The 14,921-nt window shown below is 40.4% G+C and overlaps 1 protein-coding gene across 3 annotated transcripts in view; it reads left to right on the top strand.

The window, feature by feature from the left end:
- Nucleotides 1-14,921, top strand: part of NOL4 (nucleolar protein 4) — a 198,917-nt gene that overhangs the window by 107,652 nt on the left and 76,344 nt on the right. For all 3 annotated transcript variants that reach the window (XM_075416225.1, XM_075416226.1, XM_075416227.1), the window contains one exon: nucleotides 8,402-8,685. In XM_075416225.1, coding sequence (XP_075272340.1) covers nucleotides 8,402-8,685 — 284 coding nt within the window. The remainder of the gene's footprint in view (nucleotides 1-8,401; nucleotides 8,686-14,921) is intronic.

Here is a 14,921-nt window from a genome sequence, read left to right on the forward strand (position 1 = left end):
TGAGACCTTCTATAATACTGTGACTGACAGGGCAGTATTATTTTTCTGATAGTTGCTGATGTCATGGAGTGTTCACTATTCTGTTATTTAATGTTATAACTAAATAAAATACCCGTCTGTTTTGTGCCTCCAACAAGAAGAGACATTTATCCATGGAAAAAGTGTGGATTAGTGAGGGGTTTGTTTAATAACGAAATAAGATTTACAGTCTGGTTAATGCTGATTCCACTGTGTATGTACATGTGTATATCAAACCTAGAAAATCTACTGTACTCTTGTTGACAATGCTAAGGATTGATTTTGTAGTTTGCTTTGTTCCTTATTGTTTTCATAAGCACATGCAGTGAGTGATCATATGAAGTAGCTCCTGACCAATTCCTCTGCAACTCCAAACAACAGTGAGGGATTCATTGATTGGCATCGCACTGAAACTGGCGGACATTCCAGGTTCAAATTTCAATGCAGCGAGTTCCATAGCTGAATTCACAGAAGCCAACCACATCAGGGTGGTTGTACAATGTATCAAAGAGAGAAGAAAAATTGTTAACATTAGTGAGGTTAGCTGAAGATGACAATTAATACGTATTCTTGTAGTGGAGCAAATACAGTGTCACTGCGAATGAAGGGACTGAGCTCTGTGCACATCGTCCCACTCCTGTCTTCTGGAAAGACTCTTGCCCACCTCTTAATTCCTGTTCCTAGTTTCCTTGACGCAGTAATGACATTTCAGTGCAAACAGAAATAGTGGTGGTAGCTTTTTGGAGGATAAGAGAAAGGTGCTTGAGGTTTGCGCAGATTCAAAGAGAGACTGGATATTTCCATGGAAAAGAAATCTGTTGAGTGTCAGTATGTTGCTAGAAACCACATCCAGCTCAGAAGGACCTTGAGCTGAAAATTATTAAGGGCTTAGCAAGCCATAGGAAGAAGAATTGTATATGCCTGCCTTATTGTCTTCCATAAACATCTCCTAATAGCCACTGCTGGAGGTAGTATATTGGACTAAATGGATTTTTGATCTGACCAACTATGCCCATTCTTTTGCTTTATGAAATAAGGAATAATAGAGGGTCTGAAATCACCTTTGTACCTCCATTAAGTCAACCACTGTTCTTTATCCTAATATGAAAGAGAATGCAGAAGATGAATAGATACAGTTGATTTTGATTGGCTTTTAAGTTATGTATTGAACTTGTGCTTGAAACATGACTTGTGATGTAAATGAAGCATAACGGGACAAATATCTGTGACAAATTGGTATTAAATGGTCATTGTGAAAAGTGGTGGGAGTGAAATGTGACCCCGCCTTTTTATCAGTTCTTTTAGAAAAGTCTCTATAATTATTTAATACTACACAAGTTTCCATGAGTCAGCACTCTACACCACCTTTTCTCTGATTCATGGTGTTTGCCTCCCAAAGCTGCCTGCTGTCAGTTGCCACCAGTAGAGCATTTTTTTCAGTAGCTCCTGTTAGGAAGGTTTGCAAGCATGCCTTGGGTTTGTGGAATTACAAAAGGGATTAAGCTAATATAGTTTTAAATGTTTGCTTTTGTATCATATTATTTTCATTTAAGTTTCATTTTAACATAGGAAATATAAAGCATGTGCAATATTGAAGCCAAAGGTTAAAGAAAACAGCATAGTGACTCAGAACTGGTCTGGAGTTGGTCACTCTTGGTTCTGCAATACCATCTCTTGCAAGTGACCCTGCTGAAATGAATCAGATCACAGAGGGTGTGAGGTGGTGTTTAGCAAGACCTGGGCTGGTGGTATTTGGGCCAAAGAGATTAAAGCAACTTTCACCATACAGGACTTTGGTAGACAATCTTTAAGAGTGGGTTTTATGAGAACCTGCACTTGCACAGCCAGCAGCTTCAGTCTCACTCATCCCACCCAGCTTATTCACATCCAACCGCCTCTTTTTAGAAAGAACAGTTATCCATCTTACAGTAACTGCAGCTCCCAGGGATGCTCTGTCGACAGGCAACCCACTCAAAGTGTTTGTTTAACCTGTGTACGTGCTACCTTGGGGTCTGCAGGCATCCGTGTCTGTTTGGGCTGCATATCTGCCTCTCTCCCATCTGAGCTTCTTAGAGCAGGATGAACAAAGTGGCCCAAACAAACGCGTCATTCATTTGATGTAATTAATTGGACTCATTATCACCAGGAATGGTTTTGGCTTGTGGGGCACCCTCATGAATTCAGAGTGTCTCAAAAGAGCCAAAGGTGCTGTAAGGTTAATTGCCTTTCCCTTTTTTTTTGTCTACTTCCTATGTATGCTATCTGCCTTTCTTCATGGCGAAAAAAGGAGCTATGTTAGAGTTGCTTTGGTATCATGGGGCTTTTGCTTCATTCTTAGTGTTAATGAGAGGGTTCCTTAGCACCCTGACCCATCACCATGTCTGTCCTTTCAGTAGATACAAGCTTCCGTGTGCCTGTATGGTTGTAGGACTGCACCACACCACTGCTGTTAAAGCTGAAGGCCAGCACTGTGGATTACTGACTAGTAAAATATGCAGTAAGTTTCAGGTAGCTGAAATCTCAGCTGTATAAACTTTTTAAGCATACTCTAAATATTAATTGAATTCTAGCCGAAGAATTAATTTGAGAGAGGGAGAGGATTTATTCAGAGATCTGTCTGTATGTAGAATGGCTTGTGGACTCCTTCCTGACTTACCTGCAAAGAATATGAAAAGTCTGGGTGGTTTATAGTATGAAATTGGTTGCTAAAACTAATGCAAGAGATCTTTTAAAACACCTGGAGATTTTTCTCTCAAGGAGGCAAGTGAGAGTTGCATATACATACCATGGTTTAAGATTCACAGTGCTTCAATGATGCTTATATTTGAGTTCAGATCTTAGATTTGTGCTCTCAAAGAGCTGGTATTTGAGAGACTTGTTATTCCAGCCAGATTTGGTGCACACTTTAACTTGCTTTCCTTTAAGAAAGCACTCTTACTGAGGATGATGTTGAGCATTTGACATATTTGGTCTGAAGACAGTTCTCTCTGGGTGGAAGAACTGTATTTTAACCTGCAACAGAAGAATATCTAATTTTAGCAATATATGTTGTTTGCCCATTCATAAATCTAGACCTTGTTTGGCAGAAGAACATAATCCTATAAGTTGAGACCTGGTTTTCTGCTCTAAATCGAAGTGCTCTTAAACTATCAACTGTCATGGAAATCGCCTTGCAGAATTTGTGGTGTTAAAGACAGAGAATCTGGGTTTTGGCAGAAGTTTAGGGCATGATAATGCGAATGTCTGTGGAAGATAATTGAAGTGAAGGGTGCAACAGTTCTGAGAATCAAAGCTTATATTCAGAGCATCTGTTTGCTTGGGCTCTTTTTGGCTGTCTGTCTTTCCACCATTTCCAAGTTTCCTTCAAAAGCAGGGGGAGAAGCTAACACGGTGGTGACTGCAATGAGCCTGGAAAGTTCTTAGGCAAAAGCCTGGACTTCTCAGGTGTGCAAAAAGAAAGCAGGTGTCACTTGTGCCTAGCTGGTCTCAAGGTCATCTAGAAGGATGACCTGGAAGCTCTAATGCAATGTGACGAATAATAAGAAACTAACTTGAAGTAGGAAAATTGCTGCAGTTCTTGTTTTGAGAATTTGCCCTAACATGGAGAGTACTTGGACTGAAGGTTCCCAAGGGGTGTTGGCCAGAGCAGAGTATCAGCGTGGAGCTCTGTGCAAGGCAGGAGAAGGAGGTCTTGGCATCAGGAGGTTTAAGAAATATCGGTCCAAGAGTAAGAAGTCCATGCCTAAGCCTGGACAGTGCTCCTTGCTTCAGCAAGAAGACAGCTGCTGCCTGATCCAAAGGTACCTTCCCTCCGCTCTTGGGAGTCTTTCTCTGAGAGGTGATGCTCTTTAGTCCCTGGAGGAGGATCTCTGCGTAGGTGAGGCACCAGCTGGCTGTTTTTGAGAAGTGCAACACACACATCTTTTGCAGTCAGACTCTTCCTTTTCAGGCTTAAGTAACAAGAACAGTTGCAGATGTGCTTCCAGTCTTCCAGCATGCTGGGGTAAGGGTTTTGAAAACTCTACAGTTCCTGTGCCTGTGGCCTGCCCTGAGCAAGCAGCAGCGTTTGTTCAGGCCATCATTCACTGTCATGGCTGACGCCTGTAGGTAGCAGCGGCTCTGGGAGGTGATGAAGGCATGAGCTCATCCCACAGCCGCTTTTGTGGCCGCCCCGACACCCAGCACGAGGCCAGGAAGCCCTCTGCTCCCTCCCCTCTCTGCTCCTAGCACCTGTGGCGTGCTTCCCTGCGGGTCTGCCCATAAAACCTGCCCTGGGACGGCGGTTCAGACGAGAGACACGTTTTGAAAAGGCGCCATCCTTGCATCAGTGCTGCCATCGGTACCAAGTACTACCCAGATACAGGCTGACTGCGACAGAGTTTTATTTTCCCCCTCATCAGCCAGCCGTGGGGAGGGAGCCTGGAGTGACCGCCGACGGGTGCTGGTGCCGCGGTGAACCCGGGGACGGCCGCTGCGGTTCACTCAGCCTCCTGCAGGAGGGCAGCCCAGCGGTGGGGCAATGGCTGCTGCCCCACGGACACCAGGCTGGTGTGGACCTGGCCTCCGCAGGGTCCCCGGCAAGGGGCAGGGGCTGGGCCCAGGTGGCCCCCAACTGCCACCATGATGTCAGCGGGTCCCAGGGGGTCCCTGACCTCTGCCCCTCGGTGCCTGCTGTTAGTGGTGCCCTTGTCCTGAGAGAGAAGCTGGGGGCAAGCTGCCCCCGAGAAACACTTGCTGGCGGCCATGGCTGGGCAAAGCCTCGGCTCCCCTGGGCCTGCGCACAGCTCGCCCCGAGCCGACACAGCTCTGCATCTGCGAGACGGAGGGAAAAAATATTTAGTAAGATAGTAAGATAACGCTTTCAGCGTTAGCAGTTTATTGTTGCTGAGGTGTGATAAATAAAGGGGAGAAAACTGTGCAAGCAAACTGCCTGTCCCTACCGAGGCCGTGGCTTAGATGCGGCCTCTGCTCGTAAACTGCGCCTAACACAGTGAGGAGGCGAGATCTGACCTCCTGCCCCCGGGAGGGGCCGTCCCCGCCGGGCAGGGTGGTCCGAGGGACAGGTCTCCATGAAACCGGCCTTGCTCCTGGGCAGCTGTGCGGTGGCTGTGCGTGCTTGCAGTCCCTGTGGGCACAGGAGCCGGGCGGCTCGGCCCAGCGGCCGTGAGCGGGGCCGGGAGGTGGTGGGGCCATGGCTGTCCATGTCCAAGGGTGAACTTGCCTTTCCTCTCCTGGGCCAGACCCTCCTGCCTTTCTCTCCCAAACCAGTTGTTCCTGATGTGGTCTGTGTTTCTGATATCTCAGAAACTCTTGCCTTAGAGTAGCCTTATTCTTGGCAAAAATAGACCGACTGCCCAGGGATGAGAAATGTACTAAACCTTGTAATTTAGTTACCTTGGTAACACCTGTAAGGAACTGCTAGTGCTAAACCACTGTTTTTTTCTTGATCTCTTTTATGACAATACATATTTATATTTACTTGGCAAAAGTGTGATTTATAGCCATTGTAGACATTCTGAGCATTATCCTGACAGACGATAGTTCCCGTTTCTAACAAGCAAGGTGAAATGACTGTAAAAGCAGGTATTTGACTTTATAGTAGAAACTGAGATTTACTGTCAAGTAACTAAGCTTTTGCTAAGAAAAGCCAAAATAATGTATATGCTGTATTATTGTTTTAAAGTATTATAATACTTGATTACATTTACTCAGCATAGGAATTTTTTCAGTGGTTGTGTTTTAGAACAAATATAAAATATTTGGTGGGATTTTTCTTTTGCATTGTAACATACACACGTCTGAGTTTCAGTTGTCATCCATTCATCATGCAGGGGGGAAAAAAAGTAAAATAAAAGCATTGTTGCTTATGATTACAAGCCAAAACTACCAGTCTTGCTTTGGACTTGCTTGTTCCTGTATCTGGCTCTAGGCACAGCTCCTTTCCTGGTCCATCATTCCCATTTAGCCCTTTCTGTCCTGGTAGTGGCTCCTCTGCACTGCATGACCCAGGACACTTGGGTGCCAGCACATAGAAGTTCCTAGGGATCAGACTCGCATACTGCAGAGTAAGCAGTGCCCCAGCTTCTAGGTAGCTCTTTGCATCCTCTGCTTACTCACTTGTTTCTCTCTTTGCTCCCAACAGCAGGGAATTTTCTGAACCCTTCAAAGGGAGGGGCATCCCTCACTCGGTGACTGATCCAGTAATTGATTTAATTAATCTGAAACTAACTGTCACTTGTTAAACTGATAATCAAGAAGCCAATTATCTGTTAACAGTCCTAAATATGAATCAGCGGTAACCAAAGTGTTACTCTTTTAAATAAAGAAACCTGATTTTCTTTCTGATATCTCAGTGCTTTTAAAATGAGTTGTAAATATGGCTATTTTCTTTAAAAAAAGGAAAGACCCTGCATTAGAATGCCATTTTCTAGTTCTGAATAATAAAATGGCACATTTATTTCTGAAAATGCGTTTAGAATTTTAACCTTTTCAATGTGTTATGCCCTGTAAGACAGAAGTCTCAGGGCATGATAGAAAGTTTGTTAAGGATAAATCCTGCTCACCTTATTGGTTCATTTAGCTGAAATCCTCAGGCAGCCCCAGGTTTTTAAACCAGAATATTTCTGTTGCTCTGTGGCAAGTTGGGTTGGTGTGCACATGTAAAAGTCTTATTATAGGAAAGTTATGTCTTTTGTTGTACATACATTTGTATTTGTAAGAGGTAATGTAAAAGTGGTACATACTGAAATATAGCTTTATTTTTTATTGCAGCCATTAATTATAAAGCATTTTGTAAAACCAAAAGATGTTCCTTAAATAGAAGCATTTAAATTATGTTTTTTATTATGTATTTACATGAAACCAGATTTTTTTTACAGGTTTACAGAACAAATAAATTAAAAAAAACATGTTCAGAATGTGTGCCCAGTCCTGTATACTTTATGACATAAAAGTGTTGAATGAGTACAGCAACCAAGCTACTGATGTATGATGGCTTGTCTATAGCACTTTTAAGTACTTAATGGAATTAGTTCATTACCCATTTATACAGTATTTTCTTCACTTTTTGAATTCTGATCTGAGGGCGGTGAATAGTTGGATTTTTTACTGTATTAATGATGGAGAGTCAACAATTTGATTAATCATGTAGTTTCAAGCATGAGTATTTCTGAGGCCATCCTTTAAAGAATGTGTCCTGATGTTTTTTTTAAATTCCATGTGTATATAAATGTGTTTGTTTCTTTTCCACGGAATTTGCTTAGAAAGGCCCAAAAGCAGATGGTATATTAAGGTACTAATATGTTAAGGTCCATCGCATCCTGTATCTCCAGTTTCAATCTGTATACATTTCTGGCTGCTAACCCCCCAGTTTTGTTTCCAGCTTCACTGTCTGCAATAAGCATAGGATTGTAGAGCCCTGGGCAGGTGTTTTCACCATTAGCTAAACCATGTAAGTTGCCAAAAAAGAGGTGCTTTAGAGAACAAGAAGTAAGCAAATTGAGGGCCACATTCTGCTGCCATTTAATCCATAGAAGGATGAATTGTTTTACTAGACAGCCTGTTGGCAAGAAGATTGTTTAGAAGTAGAGATGGGCAGAGTAGTAGCACAAGTGGCAAATTCCAATGCTGACAAACACAGGATGCACAAACCCATAAGCATGTGAAGACCCATGTTAATCATACCTTTCAGCTGTAAATTCTTAGATGTAACAACAACACATCCGGAGTTTTCAGATGCAGCTTTTAGGTTGATAATTTAATTCTTTAGTGAGCAGTATTTTTAAATATATCGTGACACACAAGGAATGAGCAAAGCGAGTGAACACCGGAACAAAACGAAGAGAGGAGCTTTGTTTCCAGAGTCAGCTTTTCCAGTATTATCTCTACTGCCAGCAGTGAATACATCAGATGTATTTACATTGTATCTGTGCAAGAAGATGTTTATGGATATGACATATGCTGCTTTACACCCTTAAGCCTGAGATCTAGATTCTCTCTAGGTACCATGTGCATCTCTGTTGATTTCAGAAATAGGCTATACTGCAGTAATGAGCATGGTAGAAGAACGAAAATAAATCCGTAGACATATGGATAAACAGATGGATTAAGGCAGATTTTGTCACTTTTTCCCTAAAAATCCTTTGTGATACTTATCTTTTGTGTACACAGTGACACTAAGGTGTCAGCCCAGATCATTTCCCTTAACTTAGTAATGTTTTGTGGATTTACATAAAGTTTTTACTTGAAAACGTGGAGGAGTGTGTGTGCACATTTTGCAGACATGTACTGGTGCTAGTAATATAAACCGTTTTCATTCTATTTTGAAAAACATTGTGAAGGTATAAATTGTGGCATGTGACTGAAAATATATATTTTTTAATAGATGATTCAGCCGCAGAGAGTTTTAATGGCAATGAGACCGTGGGACACAGTTCCAATGCTTCAGGGGGAACACACTGCAGGGAGATGGCAGAAACCAACAGTAATGGCAAAACAAATCTGGAGCAGGATGAGCAGCCTCTGAACCTGAGTGACAGTCCCCTTTCTGCTCAGCTGACTTCAGAATACAGACTAGATGATCACAGCAGTAATGGAAAGAACAAATACAAGACTCTCCTAATTTCTGATCTCAAGATGGAACGGGAGGCAAGAGAAAATGGAAGCAAGGTAAGATGCTTCCACGTGCTCCAGATATGAAGTGTGTAGCTTAGAAAAGGAAAACATTTGTGAGGCCAAACCAAAGGTTATTCCCAGCTAAGCACTTAATGCAATGTGTCTAATGTTTGTCACATCATTACTCAAATGCTATACATAGATTTGTATGCTCTGTTACACCTATATGATGCCTATGTACATTAAGTTTATGTGGATGTGCATGAGTGAATACATATATAGGCATATATATTGTGCTGACACACTGACAAAAACCAATGCAGTTCTCCATCAGGCGTGAATTTTATCAGTCCATTTATTGAGAAGTGTCTACATTACTCATTTGAAATATATGTATTAAAATATGTATATAATGTGATACATATTTATATGTATATGTAATGAGATACATATATCTAGGTATATTTATAGATGACCATCTCATTACATGTATTGCGCATCTGTAGAATGAATCCATGGGAATGTGAAGTGTGTATGCCCAAGCAAATTACTACATGTGAATTATCTGAAAGGAACTGATTTGGTTCCTTCCTGATTGTTTGTGTTATGCAGGCACCTAACCTGAATTAAAACTGACAAGTTTGCTGTAAGAAGCTGTAATTCCCTGAGGGCTTTTCTCTGTAGTTTGCGTTATGTGTGTAAGGAGAAGCGAGGGTGGTTATACTGTAGATAAAGAACAGATCCTACAGATTAGGTAGCTAGCTTTCTAGGAAGGTGTTTGTTGCGAGGGCATACTGTAGGGAGGGTGAAGAAGTGGCCTGGATCATAGAATTTATCCATTGATCGTATTGGTGGCAAGTTCCTGTTTTTTAACTGGTAACTCCCAGCTGGATTACCACTTTTACAGCAGCAGTAGTAGGATGTTAGTACTGGATCCAAATGCTGTCAATGCTAGTCGCTGGCTTTTGGTAGCACACTACAAAATAACCTGACAACATAGCTATACTTTGAATAGTCACATTTTTTGCAGGGCTTTGAAATAGGAGCCATATGGAAATCCACTTTTTCTAGGTGTATCCATAAAGGGATTGTACATGACCGATGTCTAGAGAGCAACATTCATTTAGACTGAAGTTTTAACTCCTGTCTTCATTGCCTGTGGAGTAAGAATAAAAACTTAAAATGTTTTTTTAACTCCGGCATTTGGTTTTCGTGGGTAGAAGAAAGGGAGACCAAATGGGAGACTGTTAGTCTTTCTTTTTCTTGGCCACTCCAGTTTAGCAAATCATGTATTCCAAAACCTTCTCCATAAAATGTTTATGCAAAACTGTTTATCTGCATGGAATTTTTTTGTTTCCAAAAATTTTAATTTTGTTGAAAATACTCTGTCTCAGAGTGTGTATACACTGTAGTGCTGGATTTACTCAGTACTTTGTTGCACAGTGAGTCCCAAATTGACTAATATGAATGGTATCTTCATTAGCTTCAGGGCATATTGTTCCAGTGAACACTTTATAAGCTAGTCACCCAAATATTGATAGACACACAGGCTCTTTTGCCTGAGGTACATCGCTGGTCTGCCATTACTCTTGCAAATACACAAATAAGCTTGGTGAAGAAAGGGAGGAGTCTTGATATGGAACTCATTTATAGCTAAGACAAGAACATAGCCTGGTGTTACATTTCCAATTTTAATCAGTTCCAACTCAGATGCAAAAAAAAGGTATCAAAAAAAGTGTTAAAAATGTGTTTCTAATGAATTTATATGACAATTAAAGCCGTCTCATTCTTTGTTATTCCACAAATTTTAAGAGGCTTGAATCATCCCCCACATTGATATATTCTTTCATCACTCACTGTCATCCTGCCTACTCTATACTGCCAGAAGTATGCAGATTTGTCTCCCCTTTTGTCCTAGTGAAACTTGTATTGATGTTTACACTTCATTTAAGTATATGATTTATTAGGTGTGCAGTAAAGATTATTAGATATGGAATGAAGACTTGAGGAAGAACACACTCCTGGGATAAACAAAAATTTGTCGGAGATTTTGTAGCTGAGTGTACAGCAGAAGAATGTTTTTGTGGCCAATTTCATATTTTACAGGTGAATTCTACTCTTACTTTTTCAATTTAAAAAAAAAAGTGATAGAATATTTTTAGAAGGAACAAAAACCATCCATGTGTTAGAATAGAGGGGGACTGTACAGCGTCTCAGTGTTTCATATGCATACATATACACTCATATAAATCATTACTACTTTTTTACCTTAAGCGGTATCTTACATGTTAAAGAGTCAGAGAATGTGTTACAAGCCCTAGATCTGATCAAGGAGGTCCTCTTACCGCCTTCTAGTGATTCAGGTTACTGGGCTCCTCCAGAAGAGTGTTCTGGCCATTACTGAGCTGATTAATTTTGAACAATGCAGGAGATGGAACTTCTAGTTGTTTGCAGTACTCACTGGATGCACTTGGGCAAGGGTGTCACAAGGAACTAGCGAGAACTCTTACTCTCTGCCAAAAAGGAAACAAAATAAAGAACAAGTAAGGTTACAGAGTTCTGTTGTTTACTAGGAGCCACATCTCATGTATCCTTTTTACACAGAATACACCAAGTACGTGGATGCTTTCTTGAAGTCATCTAGGAATTCTCCCAGTGCTCTCACAGCATCTCACCTCTGGCCATTCACAGTTATACAGTTATCAGACATGATTAGACCTGAATAATGGCATCATTGGTAGTGATGGGTAAGCGAATGTGTCTAGTGCAACCTTTAATCATGTTTTTGTGAGAAAAATCATCTGCAGTGTTCAGCAAATATCAAATTGATATGCCACTTCTTATAGTGTAATATTCTTATGGTATCTTTATGTGGCAAAGAACTGAAAAAAGTGATATGGAAGTTAGTGAAGAAAATATCTGGTTTCTAAATAAAGGGAAATATATTTTAATCCTTGGGCTAGCATTGCAGGAAGTAATACATTATGGTTCCTCCAGCTTCTACAGTGGCCCATTCAGCCTGCAGAAGATGTTACTTATTTAAAATGGCCAGGATTCTGTGAAACTCACAGGCAAAGGGCTGGAGCTGAGAAGATCTGTTGGCTGATGTGTTCCCTACCTGCTCTATCTGAGTCTCCTTTTTGGATACTGCATCATATATGTTCTATTAAATTTGAAGCCACAGTTTCTCTCATCAACTTGCATCCATTCTGACCTGTCGCTAGGTTTAAAGGTAACACATCAGAGCTGAATCTAGTCACAAAAAGCCAAAAGATTACTTTTGTTCGGGTGAAAATTATTAGCATATTGTACCTCCTCCACAAAAGCACTGTTTTTTAAGGGAGTTTATTTTTTATGGAAACAAGCAGTTTTGTTAAACTATATTTGCCTGTACAACACTGTTTACAAGAATGATACTTCCTTCATGTGTGTAGTGATGGGCTCCACCATTTGACAATGCAGTTTTGATTGATTGCTAATTTTATTCGTGCTGCAGAAATGTGATCAGAAGAATCAATTGGGATAAAAATGATAGTTTTTCCATCATATTTTCTTTGTAAATCTGACAGCTAACAGGCAAATGTTTTTTGAAAATGGTTACTTCATGATGGAAGTTCAATTTTTAGAATAGTCATCTTCTCAAGGACTATTTGAAGCAATTATATGCTTATGCTGTATGGAAAGTTTGCTAGATAGCAGCCTTGTTCTGTGAAAGAGTCTTGGATGTCGAAACAGGAATATTTAACTTTTTCCTAAAATCAGACCTCTCTAATGTACGCAGAGGAAGTCATTAGTGATTTCTAAGAAAAGTAGTTTTTTGGGAATAATAAATCAAGTTTTCTTGTCTGAAGAAAATGATGAAAAAATGGAGATTAGATAACCCTGTGGAGAAATTTTTATTTAACTTTTCAAAATACTAGGGTATATTATTTAAAGAGTGCTGTGTTCAGTCACTTCAGAATATGACTTTTAAAACTGATGTTGATGATAACACTCTTTAAACAAGAATGATGTTTCAGTGGACAGTGTAACTTTACACTGAATCCTCAGTTTCAGGCAGTGAGTATGTGTGGCAACCTCTTCTCTGTGTAAAAGATCACATGCTGAGTGTGGTGGAGGGAGTTGCCAAATTGTAGCATAACCTTAAAATCAGGTCCAAAATGTTTTACCGTTCACTGAGAAAATGTTATGCAAGGAAGAAATGGGTTTTCATAGTCTTAAAAATATACAAGTAAGTATGTATGTATATATGTATATGTGTGTATAAAGATGCTTTATATGTATGCTTTTATTAAACTGATATTAGGGAACTGATCCTCCAGTAAGACTCAGATGTTCATGGCAGTAGACCTTTCTACAACCATTTAGGTCTCAAATGAAGTCAGTGACATTTTGTGTAGCTGCAAAAATATATACATAAATTTACCTTAACGGGGCTGGGTCTTTGTACTACAGATGATTTAGAAAATACTCATCTATAAATGCTCTGAAAATGCAGTTCTACGCATTCAGATAGTGAAGTGCACACATAAATTTTTTTGGATCGTTATATACTTACATGTGAGACTGCTGGGTTTCTGTAGGACCATGGTGAAGTCTCTGCAGCACTGAGGTTTTTGATTTCTGATTCTTGTGTTATGGCTTTTTCCTAGACCATATATTTTATTTTGAAAACTCATTATATAGCTTTATCTCTTCCACATCATTTATTTCATGAAATATAACAAGCCCACTCATGTTAAATTATTTTGTTTCTTCTGCATTTGGATAACAAGGTTATCGTGACACAGTATGGGAAAGCAGGTTTTTGAGCTAACCAGCCATAGTTATATTGTGCCTTGTATTTTACCTGGATAAATAAATAGTTCATTGTGTCTGTATTGCAAAAGGCATTCCTAATGTGCCAAACTTCTCTTTGGGATTTCCGGGATAGAAACACATACTACTGATCATGAATGCCTAGGAGATGCATTAAAGTAAGGTAACAAGGAGGACACACGCCATGTGTCCGTTTTGTCCAGATATATACCTACTAGTTGCAGACAGTTGGTTAATGTCTTCTTTCTTTCTACCAGACAAAATTTCTGATAGAAAAATGGAACACCTCCAGTCCCTCTGGATGTATGGTAGGCTAAGTTAATATGCATTATGTTTAGCCTGAGTGTGTAATTGGCTGCATGGAGAAGTCCACAAGATAAGTAATTTTTCTCTAAGTCTGGAAACAAGCAGTTTTAAAGGAGAGAACAGTAAATAATGATTGCTGCATACAGCGATCTTTAATTATAATACTGCATTCTAATGTGCATGTTATTATAGTTACAGCAGTTCACAACAAGGCAGAGCTTTCATGTAGTTTCTGTCATTCCTTTAATGCTGGGCTTTTGAAGTGTTTCTCAAGCTTGTTTCTTCAACCTGATGCAAGAGAACAGTGTTAATGTCATGGGCCACTGCCAGGGGCTGTTTGCTCCCAACTGTTGCACCTTCAAACTGGTGCTGTAATGGATGCATTTACACTACGGCAGGTTAGCCTGGCAGGCTGTCCACTTTTAAGACAGGTCCCGCTCTAAGAAGGTATTTAAAGACTGTAACCTTGCATGGGATCTGAAAGCCAGAGCATATGTGAGATCCTGGGGGAAGAGTCATCTGAAGTTCCTGCATGCTCCTCTAGTGAAAACTTCAGTCATCTTCGGTGGTTAGTCCAGCTGTAAAATCATGTAACATCTGCTTTGCTGGAGCTCATCATTACTGAAGGAAACTGGGCGCAACTGTCCGAGCAGCCTGACCTGAATAAACAAATATACAGATAAACCTGTTGTAGTCTGATGGTGCATCACGAATCCAGCTGGCTTCCAAAAATGCGCATGAATTTAGCCACAGATAGACACCATCTCTGAGGAGTAGAGGTTCAATATGCTTCTTTCTCACTCTCTCTCCTTTTTAAGTTATGATTGTATCTTAGTAAAATATCGATATCTAGTGAACATCATCACATCTGACATTGTGTCTCTGAGGCATGTGAAGTCACTGGCTGTCTAGTTCCCCTCTGCCTGTATTTTTATTTAGAGGTTTGCTTGTGGAAATGCTCAGAATATAAGGGAGCATATAGCTCTTTCCGAAGCAAGTGTTACAGTTAGGAGTTAGGAGTTACTCAGGAGTTACAGTGGGCTTTTATATAGACCGATAGTAGCTTATTGAGTTGTTTAGGAAGGAATTTATTAAAAAGTTTCCTTAATGAAATGTGAAACTTCTGTGCATCTACTTGAAGCGAGAGGTAAAATGCAGACAGTGGG

Source organism: Opisthocomus hoazin, chromosome 3 (assembly GCF_030867145.1).
Source record: "Opisthocomus hoazin isolate bOpiHoa1 chromosome 3, bOpiHoa1.hap1, whole genome shotgun sequence".
Classification (NCBI taxonomy): domain Eukaryota; kingdom Metazoa; phylum Chordata; class Aves; order Opisthocomiformes; family Opisthocomidae; genus Opisthocomus; species Opisthocomus hoazin.